The 15,660-nt window shown below is 38.9% G+C and overlaps 1 protein-coding gene across 9 annotated transcripts in view; it reads left to right on the top strand.

Annotated features, from left to right (window-relative positions):
- Positions 1 to 15,660, top strand: part of POGZ (pogo transposable element derived with ZNF domain) — a 52,260-nt gene that overhangs the window by 13,088 nt on the left and 23,512 nt on the right. For 5 of the 9 annotated variants that reach the window (XM_027056176.2, XM_053214800.1, XM_053214802.1 and 2 more), the window contains 2 exons: positions 7,627 to 7,751; positions 8,766 to 8,924. In XM_027056176.2, the coding sequence (XP_026911977.1) occupies positions 7,628 to 7,751; positions 8,766 to 8,924 (283 nt within the window). In that variant the 5' untranslated portion in view covers position 7,627. Of the gene's footprint in view, positions 1 to 2,434; positions 2,542 to 7,626; positions 7,752 to 8,765; positions 8,925 to 15,660 lie in introns of those variants that run through there. The other 4 variants (XM_027056178.2, XM_053214805.1, XM_053214804.1 and 1 more) reach the window with 2 other exon arrangements.

The raw sequence follows: 15,660 nt of genomic DNA, 5'->3' as shown, positions 1-15,660 counted from the left end.
AACCCATATTGTTCAAGGGTCAACTGTATATGTAAATTCTGCCCTTCAGGAAAATGACCCAGCCTTCTTGTTAGGGGAAGGGAAGAGGTTGGGGATAGGGGAAGAGTGGAAGTAATGAGATTAATGAGAATTTTTTGCTCAGTAAATATGTTACAAGACTGAGAAATCTCAAAGAATTTAAGGAGAAAATAGAATTTTTTTAGTTTCTAAAACATGTTCTTTGTGGATGTGGAACATTCTGCCAAATGCCATGGGAGTGAAATTGAAGATAGCTGACTAATAATTGGTGGTTGATATGAAGATTATTTTATTTTATCTTTTAAAATGTTTATTCATTCTGAGAGAGAGAGAGAGAGAGAGAGAGAGAGAGAGAGAGAGAGAACACATAGGGGAGGGCATAGAGAGAGGGAGAGAGAGAATCCCAGTCAGGCTCCACACTTACTGCGGATCCTGGGGCTTGATCCCACTAACTGTGAGACCATGACCTTAGCCAAAATTAAGAGTCAAATGCTCAACCAGTTGAGGCACCAAGATGCCCCTGGAGATAATTTTATATTAAAAAATTTTTTTTTGTAGTTTATTTTTTGAGGGGGAGAGAGCAAGCAAACAGGAGAGGGGCAGAGAGCCGGGGGCAGGGGGGATCCCAAGCAGCCTCCACCTGTCCACGCAGAGCCAGATGTGGGGATTGAACTCATGAACTGTGATATCATGACCTGAGCCAAAATCTGGAGTCACACTTAATTGACTAAACCACCCAGGTGCCCCTAATTTTATATTAAAAGTGAGCAGAGGGACGTCTCGCTGGCTCAGTTGGAATAGCATACAGATCTTGATCTTGGGGTTGTGAGTTTGAGCCCCACATCAGGCTATCTGCTGTCAGCACAGATCCTGCTTTGGATCCTCTGCCCCCCTTCTCTCTGCCCCTCCCCCACTCGTTCTCTCTCTCTCTCTCTCTCTCTCTCTCTCTCTAAATAAATAAATAAATAAATAAATAAACAAACTTTTAAAAATCTTTTAAAAAATAAAATGGGCAGAAAGGTCCCGAGCATCTAGACTGTGGTCTTGGAACATCATTTCCCATCAATAGGAATCAGAGCTCCTTAAAGAAATGGCATATTCTAGGTCTGGGGAAGGAAATATGTGAACTGATCCTGGAGCTATTAGATTGCCAGGATTTTAGTAGACACTTTACTAAGGTGTCAGAAGGACTGGGAAGCCAGCTGAAGTTTGGCCAAAATAGGACACTTTTGAGTATCAATAAAGATAATTGCAGTGGATCAAAACACGTAAATTATGTTTAAAATATGATACCATAATGGTAGTTTAAGAGCAAGCTTATTCACTTTGGTGAAATACTATTGCATCATTATTTTGAAAACTGGTAAATGAAGGGGAAAAAAGCAAGATGGAAGGAATCAGGACTTTACTATGTGAACTGCACCATGGGTAACCAAATAATATAAATGTTTGGGCTTTTTTGGGTTTTTTGTTTTGTTTTTTAAAGTTTATTTTGAGAGCACAAGCACAAGTTGGGGAGGGACAGAGAGAGAGGGGGCAGAGGATCCAAAGTGGGCTCTGCACAGTCAACTGGAAATCACAAAACCCTGAGATCATGACCTGAGCTAAAATCAAGAGTTGAATGCTCAACCAACTCAGCCACCCAGGTGCCCGTACTTGTTGTTTTTTTTAAATAGAAGCGTTCTAGTTAATAAATGAAGGAAGGACAGATTTAGAACGATTAGATCCAGCATCGAGCATGCCCCCAGATGGAAGAAAACTCTACCCTTAAGAGTAGTCTTCGGGGGGGAGGGAGAGTTCATCCTGTATATAATCATGCCACTAGATCCAACTGTCAATTTCAGGATATCCAGGGGGACAGAGGCATATAGTAAACGCTATGGATATGTGATCAACAATATCCAGGTTGTAGAATCTACAAGAGATGAACTGGTTCTTCAACAAATAAATGGCAAGGGAGGGAAAAAATGATTTATAAATTAAAAGACTTAAACTTATCAAATAATCATAATATACGGACCTTATTTGGATCCTAATTCAGGCAAACTTTAAAAAAGTATGGTACAGAGAAAGACAGATACCATATGGTTTCACTCTTATGTGGATCTTGAGAAACTTAACAGAAACCCATGGGGGAGGGGAAGGAAAAAAAAAAAAAAGGTTAGAGTGGGAGAGGGCCAAAGCATAAGAGACTGTTAAAAACTGAGAACTAACTGAGGGTTGATGGGGGTGGGAGGGAGGGGAGGGTGGGTGATGGGTATTGAGGAGGGCACCTTTTGGGATGAGCACTGGGTGTTGTATGGAAACCAATTTGACAATACATTTCATATATTGAAAAAAAAAAGGGACTACCAATTTTTAGGCATGCAATGGTACAATTTTTTTTCTTTTGTTATATCTTTCAGGTCCTTATCTTTTAGAGGTCCATGCCAAAATATTTATGAATAATGTAGAGATTAGCTTCAATATAAGATGAAGAAGGGAGGCATAGATAAAACAATTTTGGGTTGATAATTTTTGAAGGTGGGTGATAGATACATCTCTACTTTTGTATTTAATTAGAATTTATATCACATTAAAAAAAATAGAAGAAAAGAATCACCACAGTCTTGATTCAGAGACTCACAGTTATAATATGATGAAAGTTTGCCCCTTCACTTGGTTTTGGTATGATTCTCAAATTTTCTGTCCATCTCACATTTTCCTCTTGATGTGGCACTGTGTTCCCTATGTGCTGGCCTTTTCTGAAATTCACATTTTTGCCTGGCAGTTTTTCAGAAGAAATTAAAATGCCCCTAAATTGGGTAAGGATTGAATCTCAACATGTTTGTTTGTTAATGTGAGAAGTATCCAAGTCAGAAATACACTTAAAGCAAAGTAATAGAGAAGAGACAGAAAAAAATCCAGGTGTTTTTGTTTTTGTTTTCCTTATGAGAAGTTAAATTAAAAGATTTGGTGTGGAAAGAGGTTAATGTGAGTAGAATGATAGTTTGGGAAGATGTATACATTGCAGTACTGGGCATTTAGTAATTCCTGTCTTCTTTAATCAAAAATAGTTGAAAGGTAACTATGTGCTACCTGCCATGGGTCACTGAGCACCACAGAGTTACCGTGTTTTCTCATGATCATCTTGATAGAGATGTTAAGTATGGCATTTCTTCATATTAATGAAGATTTCTTTTTGATAACTGGAAAACTACAAGAAGGGTGCTAAATTTGCATGTTTCAAGTTTGTGAAGTATTTAGGTTGATATCTCTATTGTGGTAGGGCCTGTCTTTTCCACAGTTTTTTGACCCTGAACTATAGATGGTAAAATGAAGGATCACGCTTAGAGACAACAGTCTAGGTCAGAATTGAGGACTGTTTGAAAAACTTGGTTTCACTGTCTTTCAGAGATGTTTGGATGGATGTGAAATATGCTCAGTCAGCAGATTGGTTATTTATTTTTTTCTGGGTTGACAAGCCTTATTGGTTAATTTGTCTTGTTTGCTGTAAAGAACTTGAAAAATATTTTGAGTTGAATTTTCTGCTCATTTTGAATCTTAATTTACATTGGATGTCTTGGCAGAACATATACATGGGGAGTTCTTCTGTCTTGATAAAAAGTAGTTAGGCCACAAACATCTTTCTTAGCCATTTTTTTTTTTCAAATCTACCTTTCCCACTCTTTCTGTTTATTAGAGTATCTTTTTCATGGGAGGACTAGCATTGTTTGACTTTGATCAGATGGAAGAAACTTTCTTTTTTATTTTAGAGAGAGGGCACACCCATGGAGGAGGGGCAGAGACGGGGAGAGAGAATCTCAAGTGGACTCTCTGCTCAGCGCAGAGTCCCACACGGGGCTCAATCCCACGACCCTGCATGACCTGACCTGAAATCAAGAGTCAGATGCTCAACTGACTGAGCCACCCTGGCTCCCCGGAAGAAACTTTGAATATTATTCTTAAGGTTCATTGCTGGATTGCCTGGGTGGCTCAGGTGGTTGTAAGCATCTGACTTTGCCTCAGATCATGATCTCACAGTTTGTGATTTCGAGCCCCCCCCCCCCCCCCCCCCACCCCGCATCGGGCTCTGTACTGACAGTTCAGAGCCTGGAGCCTGCTTCAGATTCTGGGTCTCCCTCTCCCTGCCCCTCCCCTGCTTGTGTGCTCGCGGGCTCTTGCTCTCTCTCTCTCTCTCTCAAAAATAAGTAAACATTAAAAAATATTTTTAAAAAATTTATTGCTTTATAAAATGAAACATGCACTCAGTCCCTTAAAATATTAGAAGTAGTTTAGGTAAAGACCAGCCTTTTGGATATGCTATTAAAATATCCATAGGCATGACACTGAAAACCACAATTTGCATTCAGCTACCTCTATTTATTCTGAAGGAAAGTTTTCTTCTGATGCTCAGCATATGTATGGGGAGTTTGCTTGCAGCTGGTCAGAGTTGAAAGAAAGTGCTTGAGAACCATCCCCAGAACTTACCATCCACAGTTTATATTCATTCTGCCAGATGTTTGATATCCATGCATTAATTAATTGTTGGTTATGGGCTCTAAGAAAGTTACATAGTAGAGAACTGGTGTAAGATTAAATAGTTTAAAAAGTTGCTTAGAATGATATCTTTTTCAGTAAAACTAGTCTGGACACTACAGAAGTTTGTGTTGTGTAGTCTTTGCTCAAGGACTGCCTGTGGTATGGATTTGGCTCTTTTTTTTAAGTTTATTTTTGAGAGAGACAACACAGCAGGGAAAGGGCAGAGAGAGAGGGAGACAAAGAATCTGAAGCAGGCTCCAGGCTCTGAGCTGTCAGCACAAAGCCTGATGTGGGGCTTGAACCCACAAGCTGTTAGATCATGACCTTAGCCAAAGTTGAAGTTGGAAGCTTAACCAACTGAGCCACCCAGGCACCCCACCCTTCTTTTTAATTCTGTTTCTGGCTAGCATTGTCTTTTGTATATTTATGTTAAATATGAAACTAAGAAAATTTAAGTTGATACCTTATATGTTTTTCTTTCCTTGCTCACATTTTCTCCCACTATGGTCCTGGCCTGGGAAGACAAAAATAATTAGAATTTAGAGACCAGTTAGAATCGAGTTAGGCACTTTAGCCATTGAAACTGTAGGCACTTGGTTGTAGCCAACTCAGTGGGGCGTTGGCTGGATTCGTTTTTTTTTTTAATTTTAGTTAACATACAATGCAATATTGGTTTAAGGAGTAGAATTCGGTGATTCATCACTTACATAAAACACCCAGTGCTCATCATAAGTGCCCTCCTTAGTACCCATCACGCTGCCTGGATATTTTAAATTTTCAAGGGAACAACGCCATCTGTTGGGCACCTTAAAAATGAATCCTGTCACGTTCTATGGACCCAACTATTTAGACTAGTTTTAGGTTGGTTTTTGGCATAGAGATGTGGTAAAAAAAAGTTTCTGAAATACTAAGGGCACTGTGAGAGCCTTTGCATTAAAAGATTTATTTGAGCATTGAGCAGTAACGCTATTATAATTTCAAGACAAAGAAGTTGACCTTTAGTCTACTGATGTTGGGGGGCAGAATAGCAGTAGCTCTTTTTTATTTTTATTTTTTACTTATTTTTGAGAGGAGGAGGCTGAGAGAGAGGGAGAGAGACAATCTCAAGCAGGCTCCGTGCTGACAGCCCAGAGCCCTACGCAGGTGAAATCAAGAGTCAGATGGATGCTGGGACACCTGGGTGGCTCAGTCAGTTAAGTATCCTACTCTTGGTTTTGGCTCAGGTCGTGATCTTGTGATTTGTGAGTTTGAGCCCCACATTTGGCTCTGTGCTGACAGTATGGAGCCTGCTTGGGATTTTCTCTCTCTCCCTCTCTCTTTGCCCCTCCTGCACTCTGTCTCAAAATAAATAAACTTAAAAAAAGTGGATGCTTAACTGAGGCATCCAGGTGCGCCTAGCAATAGCTCTTTGTTTGCACTGCAGAGGTGCAGGCTTTGTGTTTATAAGAAACATGTAGGGGTGACTGGGTAGCTCAGTCAGTTGAGTGTCCATCCTGCTCTTGATTTTGGCTTAGGTCATGATCTTGTGGTTCATGGGATCAGGTCCCACATTGAATTCCGTGCTGACAGTGCAGAGCCTGCTTAGGATTCTCCCCCCCCCTCCCCCCTCCCTCCTCCCTCCGTCTCTCCCTCTCTCTCCCCCTCTCCCGCTCTCTAAAAATAAATAAATAAACTTGAAAAAGAAAAAGCATGTAACTTAGCTGTTTTCAAATTAAAGGCTCACTCCCAAGTCATGGTGGAGTACAAGAATACAATTTGGAGGGGAAAAGAACTACCACCCACTTTCTGAATTCTGGGCAGTCTAGAATTTGACCCTGCAGCATCACCTTTTTGAAAGAGCAGCTAACAGCCTAAGTTTGTAAACTGGGAATGTAGTGTGACAAGTGAGGTTCTTATCCTGGGTGTAAAATTTAAGAGACTGCAAAAAGGCTCAGGAATAAAAGAGTATTTTAACATAGTAAAAGAGTACTATTAATACGAAAAAGTTCATAATGAGCAAAATACACCTTTTTTACTTTTTTTTTTTTCTTTTTTTTGAGAGAGAGCACATGAGCAGGGAGGAAAAGGACAGAGGGAGAGAGAGCGCATCTTAAGCAGGCTCTGCGCCCTGCCTGGAGCCTGACATGTGACTCAATCCCACAATCCTGGGATCATGACCTGAGCCAAAATCAAGAGTCAGACACTCAACTGACTGAGCCACCCAGGTGCCCCTATTATTATTGTTTTTAAAGATTTTCTTCTTCAGTAATATCTGTGCCCACAGTGGGGCTCAAGTCACAACTCAGATCAAAAGTCATGTGCTCCACTGACTAAGCCAGCCAGGCACCCCCAAAACATACATTTTAATTGAAGACCCTGTACTTGGATGATTTGCCTCACCCTGATCATAACCCTGGGTATTACAGATTAAACTTTTATACTCCTCTTATTGAATAATTGCTGTGAGCTCTTTCATAATTTGTTTTCAAGAATAAAACTTACAATGAGGCACCTGAGAGGCTCAGTCAGTTAAGCGTCCTACTCAATTTCAGCTCTGGTCATGAGATTTGATCCCCAGTCAGGCTCTGCACTGACAGCTCAGAGCCTGGTTGGGATTCTCTGTCTCCCTCTCTCTGCCCCTCTCCCACTTGTGTGTGCTCTCTCTCTCTCTCTCAAAATAAATATTTCTAAGAGAGCAAAAGTTATAATTCTAGATCCTTCGAAATGTGGCAGTAGGGGGAGGTTAGGGGAAAGGGTAGAGGGAGCATAAGGGTGGATTGAAGAATCTGATTCCATATTTTGTATAACACCACTTCTCATTTTGAGGTCAATATCTTCTTAGGTCCAATATCTTTTTTTTTTTTTTTTTAATGTTTATTTATTTTAGAGAGAGAGACACAGAGTGTGAGCAGGGGAGGAACAGAGAGAGAGAAAGACACAGAATCAGAAGCAGGCTGTAGGCTCCCAGCTATCAGCACAAGAGCCTGATGGGGCTCAAACTCAAAAACTGTGAGATCCTGACCTGAGCCAAAGTCAGACGCTTAACCGACTGAGCCACCCAGGCGCCTCATTGAGGTCAGTATCTTATTTGGTCCTTTTTTCTTGTAGCATGGCGGACACCGACCTCTTTATGGAATGTGAGGAGGAGGAGCTGGAGCCATGGCAGAAAATCAGCGATGTCATTGAGGATTCTGTCGTTGAAGATTATAATTCAGTGGATAAAACTACTACAGGTAACAAAAACTCTTTTGATCTTGGATTGTTAAACTGACTCAGTTGGATGGCATTTTTATTAAGAAAGTGTGAGGTGGAGAAAGACTTTTAAGAACCCAAGGATGGATGCCTCGTTTAAGAACCCAAGGATGGATGCCTCGTTGTGGCGCTGGTGCTTTTTTTTTTTCTATGCTTTAGTCTGTAAAAATACCTCAGTTTCTTCATATGTGAAGCTAGAAACACTATGCTCAATTTATTTAAAACATTGAGAGTTGAGTTAACCAATGCTTAGCAATCATTTAGCAGTCCTCCTACCAAATGTACGAACAAGAATGCAAAGTAGTGTGTGTGGCAGTGTTCATTTATGTACCCAGTCAAACACAGGATCCCGTAGTCATTTTTCTCTTCTTTGTTTGTTTTACTTGACCTTGGTTTCCTTTGTGAGCTGAACAGAGTTTGCTTTGTGTCTGCCTTCATGAACAGTTTACAAACATAGGCTTGTTAGCTGCTCTTTCAAAAACGTGATGTTGCAGGGTCAAATTCTAGATTGCCCTAAATTCAGAGAGTGGGTGATGGTTCTTTCCCCCTGCTAAATTGTATCTGTTGCTCTCTTTATTTTTATCTTTCCTACCTTGAGACCTGAAGATGGCATTGGTTTAGGCTGAAACAGGACACAGTTCAGGATCTTGTGTACGGCTTATTATGTATGCATGGTTATAAATACCAATAGTGGTGATAATAAACCTTTGAGTCCTAGAGATTTGCTTGTGCTTTATAAGCAAAACCTTAAAATACTGGTTCAGTGAACTCGCGATCTAAATTAACCAGGAAATATGAGATGAAGAAGGCATTGTGTCTAATTGGTGGAGCGAGGGACAAGTAGGAGGAGAAATCAGATGAACAGTTGGATTTGCAAAGAAAGCAGGAAACTTTTTGGCTGTAGAGACCCACAACAAGATGAAAGGGATTAGAACAATATCCTTTAGTGTCATCTGTCCCTGTCTCCAAGTGACTATGCCTCCCCTTCCCCACAGTTTCTGTGAGCCAGCAGCCAGTCTCGGCTCCAGTGCCCATCGCTGCCCATGCTTCTGTTGCTGGGCACCTCTCTACATCCACCACCGTTAGTAGCAGCGGGGCACAGAACAGCGACAGTACAAAGAAGACTCTTGTCACACTAATTGCCAACAACAATGGTAAGTGGGATTATTGGGAAATTCTTCCTGGGCCAGAGGGGTGAGAGAGAGAAATAAAGAGGTCTTAGGAACAGATGTACCTGTTTAGCTTTAGGTACTGAGATGGTTCTACTAGTTGGAGTGAATTTAGTAATGATTCTGTGATATGGAAGTGATTCAGTAGTGTTGCTGTTCCTTCTGAGTTAGTGCTGAATTGATGCTGGTCTTTCAAGTCTGAGGGCAGCTGATCTTGCTGCTGGTAATTTGTGGGAGAGAAAATGTAAACCCAAAATTCCTGACTATTAAAAAGATTGGGCGGGGGGGCTGCTGTTTGATTGTTTTTGTTATTTTTTTAAGTAGAATAAGCCCCACTAGTTTGGTAAGAATTCTCCCAGGGCAGCTTTGTTCTGAATTTTCTTTGGCAGATTCATATGGTCATTGGTTCCTGAGTATGGAAAACAGGATAGGGTTGTTTTCTACTTGAAGGAAGTGGTGAAAGAGTGGTGCTTCTAGTGTATTTATTGACTAGAGCTGCGTAGTATTGGTTTCTATTCATTTCTGATGACTGTTTTTACACTCTGAAGGCAAGTTACATCTTAAGATTCCTAAACTAGAATAAGCACCTTTATAGAATCATTGTGTTGCTGCAGAGGGCTTATTTTTGTTTTATTTCCTTTAAAAACAAAATAGCTTTATTAATACAAGAATAATATGTGTATTGTAGAAAAAGTAAACTGAAAAAAATAAAAGGAAGGAAAAAATTTTTTAACTGTGATCTCACTACCTGAAGATAACTATTTGTAATTCTTATTTTGTACATATATGTACTTTTATATACTCCCATATGGTATATGTTGTGATTTACTTTTTATAAAAACGGATCATACAGCCTCTACATTACTCTTTGCCTCCTTTTTCCCCTTAATATGTAATGAATATGTATATGAATAATATGTAATGAATATGTATATGAATAATATGTAATGAATATGTATGTGAATAATATGTAATGAATATCAGTGTATGTCTGTAACATTGTTGATGAGTAAAGGTACAGTTAACCCTTGAACAACATGGGGGGTAGGGGCGCCAACTGTCTGCATAGTTGAAAATTTACATATAACTTTTGATTCCCCCAAATTTAAATACTGATAGCCTTCTGTTGATAAGTTGATTATCACAGATTTTGTATGTAATATGTATTATACTGTATTCTTACAATAAAGTAAGCTAGAGAAAAGAAAATGTTATACAGAAAATCATAAAAAAGAGAGATAACATAGTACTATACTATATTTATTAAAAAAAAATCCAGGGGTGCCTGGGTGGCTCAGTTGGTTGGGTGTCCAACTCTTGATTTCTGCTCTGGTCATAATCTCATGGTTTGATCCATGGGATCAAACCCCATGTCGGGCTCTGGCTGACAGCATGGAGCCTGCTTGGGATTCTCTCTCCCTCTTTCTCTGCCCTCTTCCCCCCTCCCCCATGCACACATACTTTCTCAAAAATAAATAAACTTAGGGACACCTGGGTGGCTCAGTCGGTTAAGCATCCGGCTTCAGCTCAGGTTGTGATCTCACAGTCCGTGAGTTTGAGCCCTGCATAGGGCTCTGTGCTGAGAGCTCAGAGCCTGGAGCCTGTTTCAGATTCTGTGTCTCCCTCTCTCTGCCCCTTCCCCGCTCATGCCCTGTCTCTCAAAAATGAATAAATGTTTAAAAAAAATTTTTTTAAATAAAAATAAATAAACTTAAAAAAAAATCCATGTACAAGTGGACCTTCACAATTCAAACCTGTGTTGTTCAAGAGTCAACTGTATTTCCTGTTGTTTGGTTACTTCTTATTAACGATAGTTGTAAAGGGCTATACTTGTACTTTAAAGAGCTATTGTGAGCATCTCTGTCTCTGTGTCTTTTCTCACCTCCTTACTTCTGAGAACATATTTATAAATGTCAAATTATTGGATCAAAAGTCAGCATAGTTTTTAAGGCTTTTGATATTTTTCCTGGAATGGCCATCTAGAAATGTTGTATCAGTTTATATTTCCATTAGAAGTACATATGGTGGTTTTATTTTTGGCTATAACCATTTACTCCTCTACTGTTAGATATTTATTACAGTCCTTATTTTTTGTGATTACAAGCAGTGCTTGGTGAGCATTCTCAGGCATTGTATCTGTGTGCACTGTGTAAGCATATCTGCAGTAGAAAGTGAAATTGTTTGGATCAGGCATTTAAAACTTGATAGATGGTCTCAAATTGTCCTAATAGATTGCCCTGAATAATTGCCCACCAATAGCTCTTTCCTCATATTGCTGCCAACTTTAGGTACTATTGAACTTAAATCTAATTTCTGTAGGCATTTTTTTCAGTTGTTGGGTACTGAAAATACTATTTTTATTATATGAAACATCCTTAGAATTTTTTTGAACTTATAGATAGGGGCCCTTACATATATATAAAGATGAGGAACCACTATCCAGAGGATTCTGTCATTTTACAGATGTGGAAACCAAAGGCCTAGAGAGTCTAAACAATGTGCTTAAAGTCAGATAGTTGGTAAGTGACTAAACTGGATTTGAATTGTCTAGATTTCAGTTTGTGTCCTTTCCTCTGTGTTATATTGCTTTCCTGTATTTATTTCTCTTAAAATAATCTGTCAAAGTGCTGTTAGCAACCAGCATAACTAAATTTTTCTTTGTACGATATTCCAAGGCTTATGAGGACACACTGACATGACCTAGTCTCCTTGACTCCTTGAATGGACTTTTGATTTCCGAGCCCACCTAGGGCTGTGTACAAAGTTAAAAAAAAAAATCTATCTATATACAGATACTACTTCTAGTATTTAAATTAAAATGTTAACCCATGGGGGGTCTGGGTAGCTCAGTCAGTTGAACATCTGACTCTTGATTTCAGCTCAGCTCATGATCCCCGGGTCATGGAATCAAGGGTCTACACTGAGCATAGAGCCTGCTGGGGATTTTCTCTCCTCTGTCCCTCTACCCCATTCTTTCTCTCTCTCTTTCTCAAAATAAATAAATAAAACATTAACCCATGTTAGTGGGAAAAAAATTGGGTACAGACTGGTAACCAGTTACATATGTCGTGTGTATTCTTCCAAAACATTTTCATGCATAGATAAGCATGCATTAATAAATCCAATTTGCCTAACCACCCCCCTTTGTGCATAATACAGGCAATTCTGTAACTTTTTAAATCTGATATTCTTTTTTTTCTTTTTTGAGAGGGGGCATAAGTGAGAGAGAGGCAGAGACAGAGGGAGAGAGAGAGAGAGAGAGAGAGAGAGAATCCCACGAGAGGGAGAGAGGGAGAAGAGAGAGAGAAGTGGGGCTCACCCTAAGTGAGGCTCGAGCTCACGAACTGTGAGATCATGACCTGAGCTGAAGTCAGATGCTTAACCGACTGAGCCTCCCAGGCGCCCTTATCTGATATTCTTGAGATGCTAGTCTAGGTTTAAGGATGAGACTTCAGAATAGAGTGGATTTGGGGCACCTAAGTGGCTCAGTGGGTTAAAGTACCAGACTCTTGATTTCGTCTCAGATCGTGATCTAGAGTTCGTGGGATCAAGCTGACAGCACAGAGCCTGCTTAGGATTCTTTCGCTCTGCCCTTCCCCCACTCTCTCTCAAAAAAATAAATAAATAAAATAAAAATAAATAAACAAACAAATATTTAAAACTGGTTGGGCTCCTGGTTATCAATAGCCGCCTCCACCAATAATTATATTATAAAAAAAATTCTTTTGGGGGCACTGATTTAGCTTTTATAATTTATCTATTTCTCTTGTTTTCTTTGCCCTCTCTGTATAGAAAGCATTTTCTTGACTCTTGATTTTGAAGAACTTTTTTTTTTTTTTTTTTTTTAATGTGGGAGGGAGGCCAGGAGTTGAGACGGAGGAGGAGTACATTGATGGTTTTTGTAATGGTCTAGTCCTGTGCTGGGTGATGGATTCAAGAGTGTTTATCATTGTACTTTAGAACTTTTAGGGGTGTCTGGGTGGCTCAGTCGGTTAAGCATCCTGCTTAGGCTCAGGTCATGATCCTCACATCTGTGAGGTTGAGCCCCGCACCCAGATCTGTGCTGACAGTTCAGAGCCTGGAGCCTGCTTCAGATTCTGTGTCTTCCTCTCTCTCTGCCCCACCCCTGCTTGTGCTCTGTCTCTCAAAAATGAATAAATGTTAAAATAATTTTTAAAAAGCCTTTTAAATGTGTGTAGTATTTTATGAGTCAAGTGTTAAAATACAATTAAGGTAAAGATTATTTTGAAAGAATAGTGGAAAGGATATGGACACAGTTTTGTTCTGTACTCCAAAATACCTGTTCCATGGAGAATGATAATTGCTTAAGAATAAAATGTAATCAATACTTTCCTATTTAATGGGTATAGAATAGTTTTTCAGCAGACGATACCGGGACAACTGGGTACTTTTCCCACATGGAAGTGGATGGAGTGGCCCTTCCACTCCTTACCATTTATAAGCGTTAACTAAATGGTCAGTGTAAGAGCTAAGACTGTAAAACTTTTAGAAGCAAACATAGGTGTAAATCTTTATGACCTTGATTTAGGTAGTGGATTCTTAGGATCCAAAAGCATATGTAACCATAGAAAAAAATGATTGGACCTTATAAAAATTAAAACCTTTTATGCTTCAAAGGGCATAATCAAGAAGTGAAAACACCCATAGAATGGGAGAAAAATTGTGCAAATAATATATATGATAAGGGACATGATAACTAGGATATATAAAGAACTACTACAATTCAATAATAAAAAGACAATCCAATTTCTTAAATGGGCAGAAGATCTAGATAGACATTTCTCCAAAGAGAATATATAAATGGCCAGTAAGCACATGAAAAATGTTCTACATCATTAGTCACTGAGGAAATGCATATCAGAACCACAGTGAGATTACCACTTTACACCCACTAGGATGGCTATAATCAAAAAGGTGGACAAATAACAAGTGTTGGTGAGAATGTGGAGACATTGGGACTCCTATATTGCTGATGAGAATGTAAAAATGGTATGGCCACTTTGGGAAATAGTTTGTCAATTTCTCAAAAAGTTAAGTGTACTTACATGACTCAGCAATTCTCCTAGCTGTACACCCGAAACATGGAAACATGTTCACACAAATGTCCTGAACAAATGTTCATAGTATTATTCATATAGCCCCCAAATGGAACAGCGTGAACTGTTGAATGGATAAACAAAAGGTGGTATATCTGTACAGTGGGATATTATTTGGCCATAAAAAGGAATGAAATACTGATGTATACTAGAACATGAATAACCCTTGAAAATGTTGTGCTGAATGAAAGGAGTCAGACACAAAAGGCAACATACTGTATGACTCCATTTATACGATCTGTGGTTTCCAGGGCTGGGGAGAGGAGATAGGGAAAAACTGCTAATGGGCACAAGATTTTTTTCTTAGGATGATGAACATGTTCTGGAATTAAATAGAAGTGATAGTTGCACAAAGCTTGTATTCGAATATACTAAAAACCTCTGAATTGTATACTTTACATGGGTAATACGTATGGTATGTTTATGTTATCTCAGTAAAGCTTTTTTTTTTTTTTTTTTTTTTTTTTTTTTTAAGGAAGTATCAGGAATAAAATTTTGGAACATTTTTGCAATCTTTTTTGTTCTTCAGAATCTACCACTCAGCGTTTAGAAATGATTTCTGTAGTTCTGACTGATCGTATATGTTTGCATTGGAAAGACATAGTATGTAGTGAAATAAACCACTGCTTAATTCTGAGCTGTGAATGATGTGAATTTAACGTTAATAGATTTCTTATTCTATAACTAATAATGGCTTTCAACTCTTGTTTAGCCCATTTTGACTCAATTTAGCTCTCATCCCTGGGTTTTAAGACTATGTAAGTAAACAAAAAAATAAAGGAAACATGAAGACCTTCAGATTTGTAAAAACAGCATATTGTGAGAGAAGCTGCTCAATCAGTAACCCGTATTTAATCAGTTTATGGCTATGGTTCCAAGTTTATTTGAGAGCACCCTGTGAGGCAGGGTGCTGGTTGGTTGATACTTTTATAGGCATTTCAAGTTTTAAGGATTCTGATTGCCTGCTTCTTTTATCCTCTGGAAATAGAACTTTGTAAGACCCATGAATTGGCAGAATTTCTTTAAAGAAAAACTTAAGAATGTAGAATCATTTAAAATATTTTATTAGAATTCATTAGAGTTATTAGATTATAGAAAGTGGGTGGCAGGTACAGATAAAACAAAATTGGTACTAGTTAATAATTATTAAAGCTGAGTGATGGGTACATGGGGTACATTCATTATGATATTCTATTTTTGTGTATTTGAACTTCTCCATAATAAAACATTTAAATTAAAATAGCAAATTGCCAATATAATTAGCATTGATAGAACTTGGAAATTCTGTTTGTCAACCTCTCAATCACTATTCAGCTGGCCTCATAACTATGAGGTCTAGTCCACTGATGGGCACTCAATTTCTGGAAAAAAGTGGGACAAGCCATTGTTGGCCCATTAATAGCCACCTGTACCAGTGGTCTAGCTTTGTAGCTAACTGCACTGACTCCATCTGTCAAGTAGGACATACAATTCAGAGGAACCCATCCCACTGTGGTTATTTGAGGCAAAAAGTTGAGGCACAGTATCTTATTTGAATCTTTGAGTTAGGTATATCAACTGTGAAATTTTCTGTCTGGTTTTGGGGTATTCTTTGTAAATCAGTA

Source organism: Acinonyx jubatus, chromosome C1, assembly GCF_027475565.1.
Source record: "Acinonyx jubatus isolate Ajub_Pintada_27869175 chromosome C1, VMU_Ajub_asm_v1.0, whole genome shotgun sequence".
Lineage (NCBI taxonomy): Eukaryota > Metazoa > Chordata > Mammalia > Carnivora > Felidae > Acinonyx > Acinonyx jubatus.
Note: the sequence above shows the minus strand (reverse complement) of the source record. Positions and strands in the feature narration are given on the sequence as shown.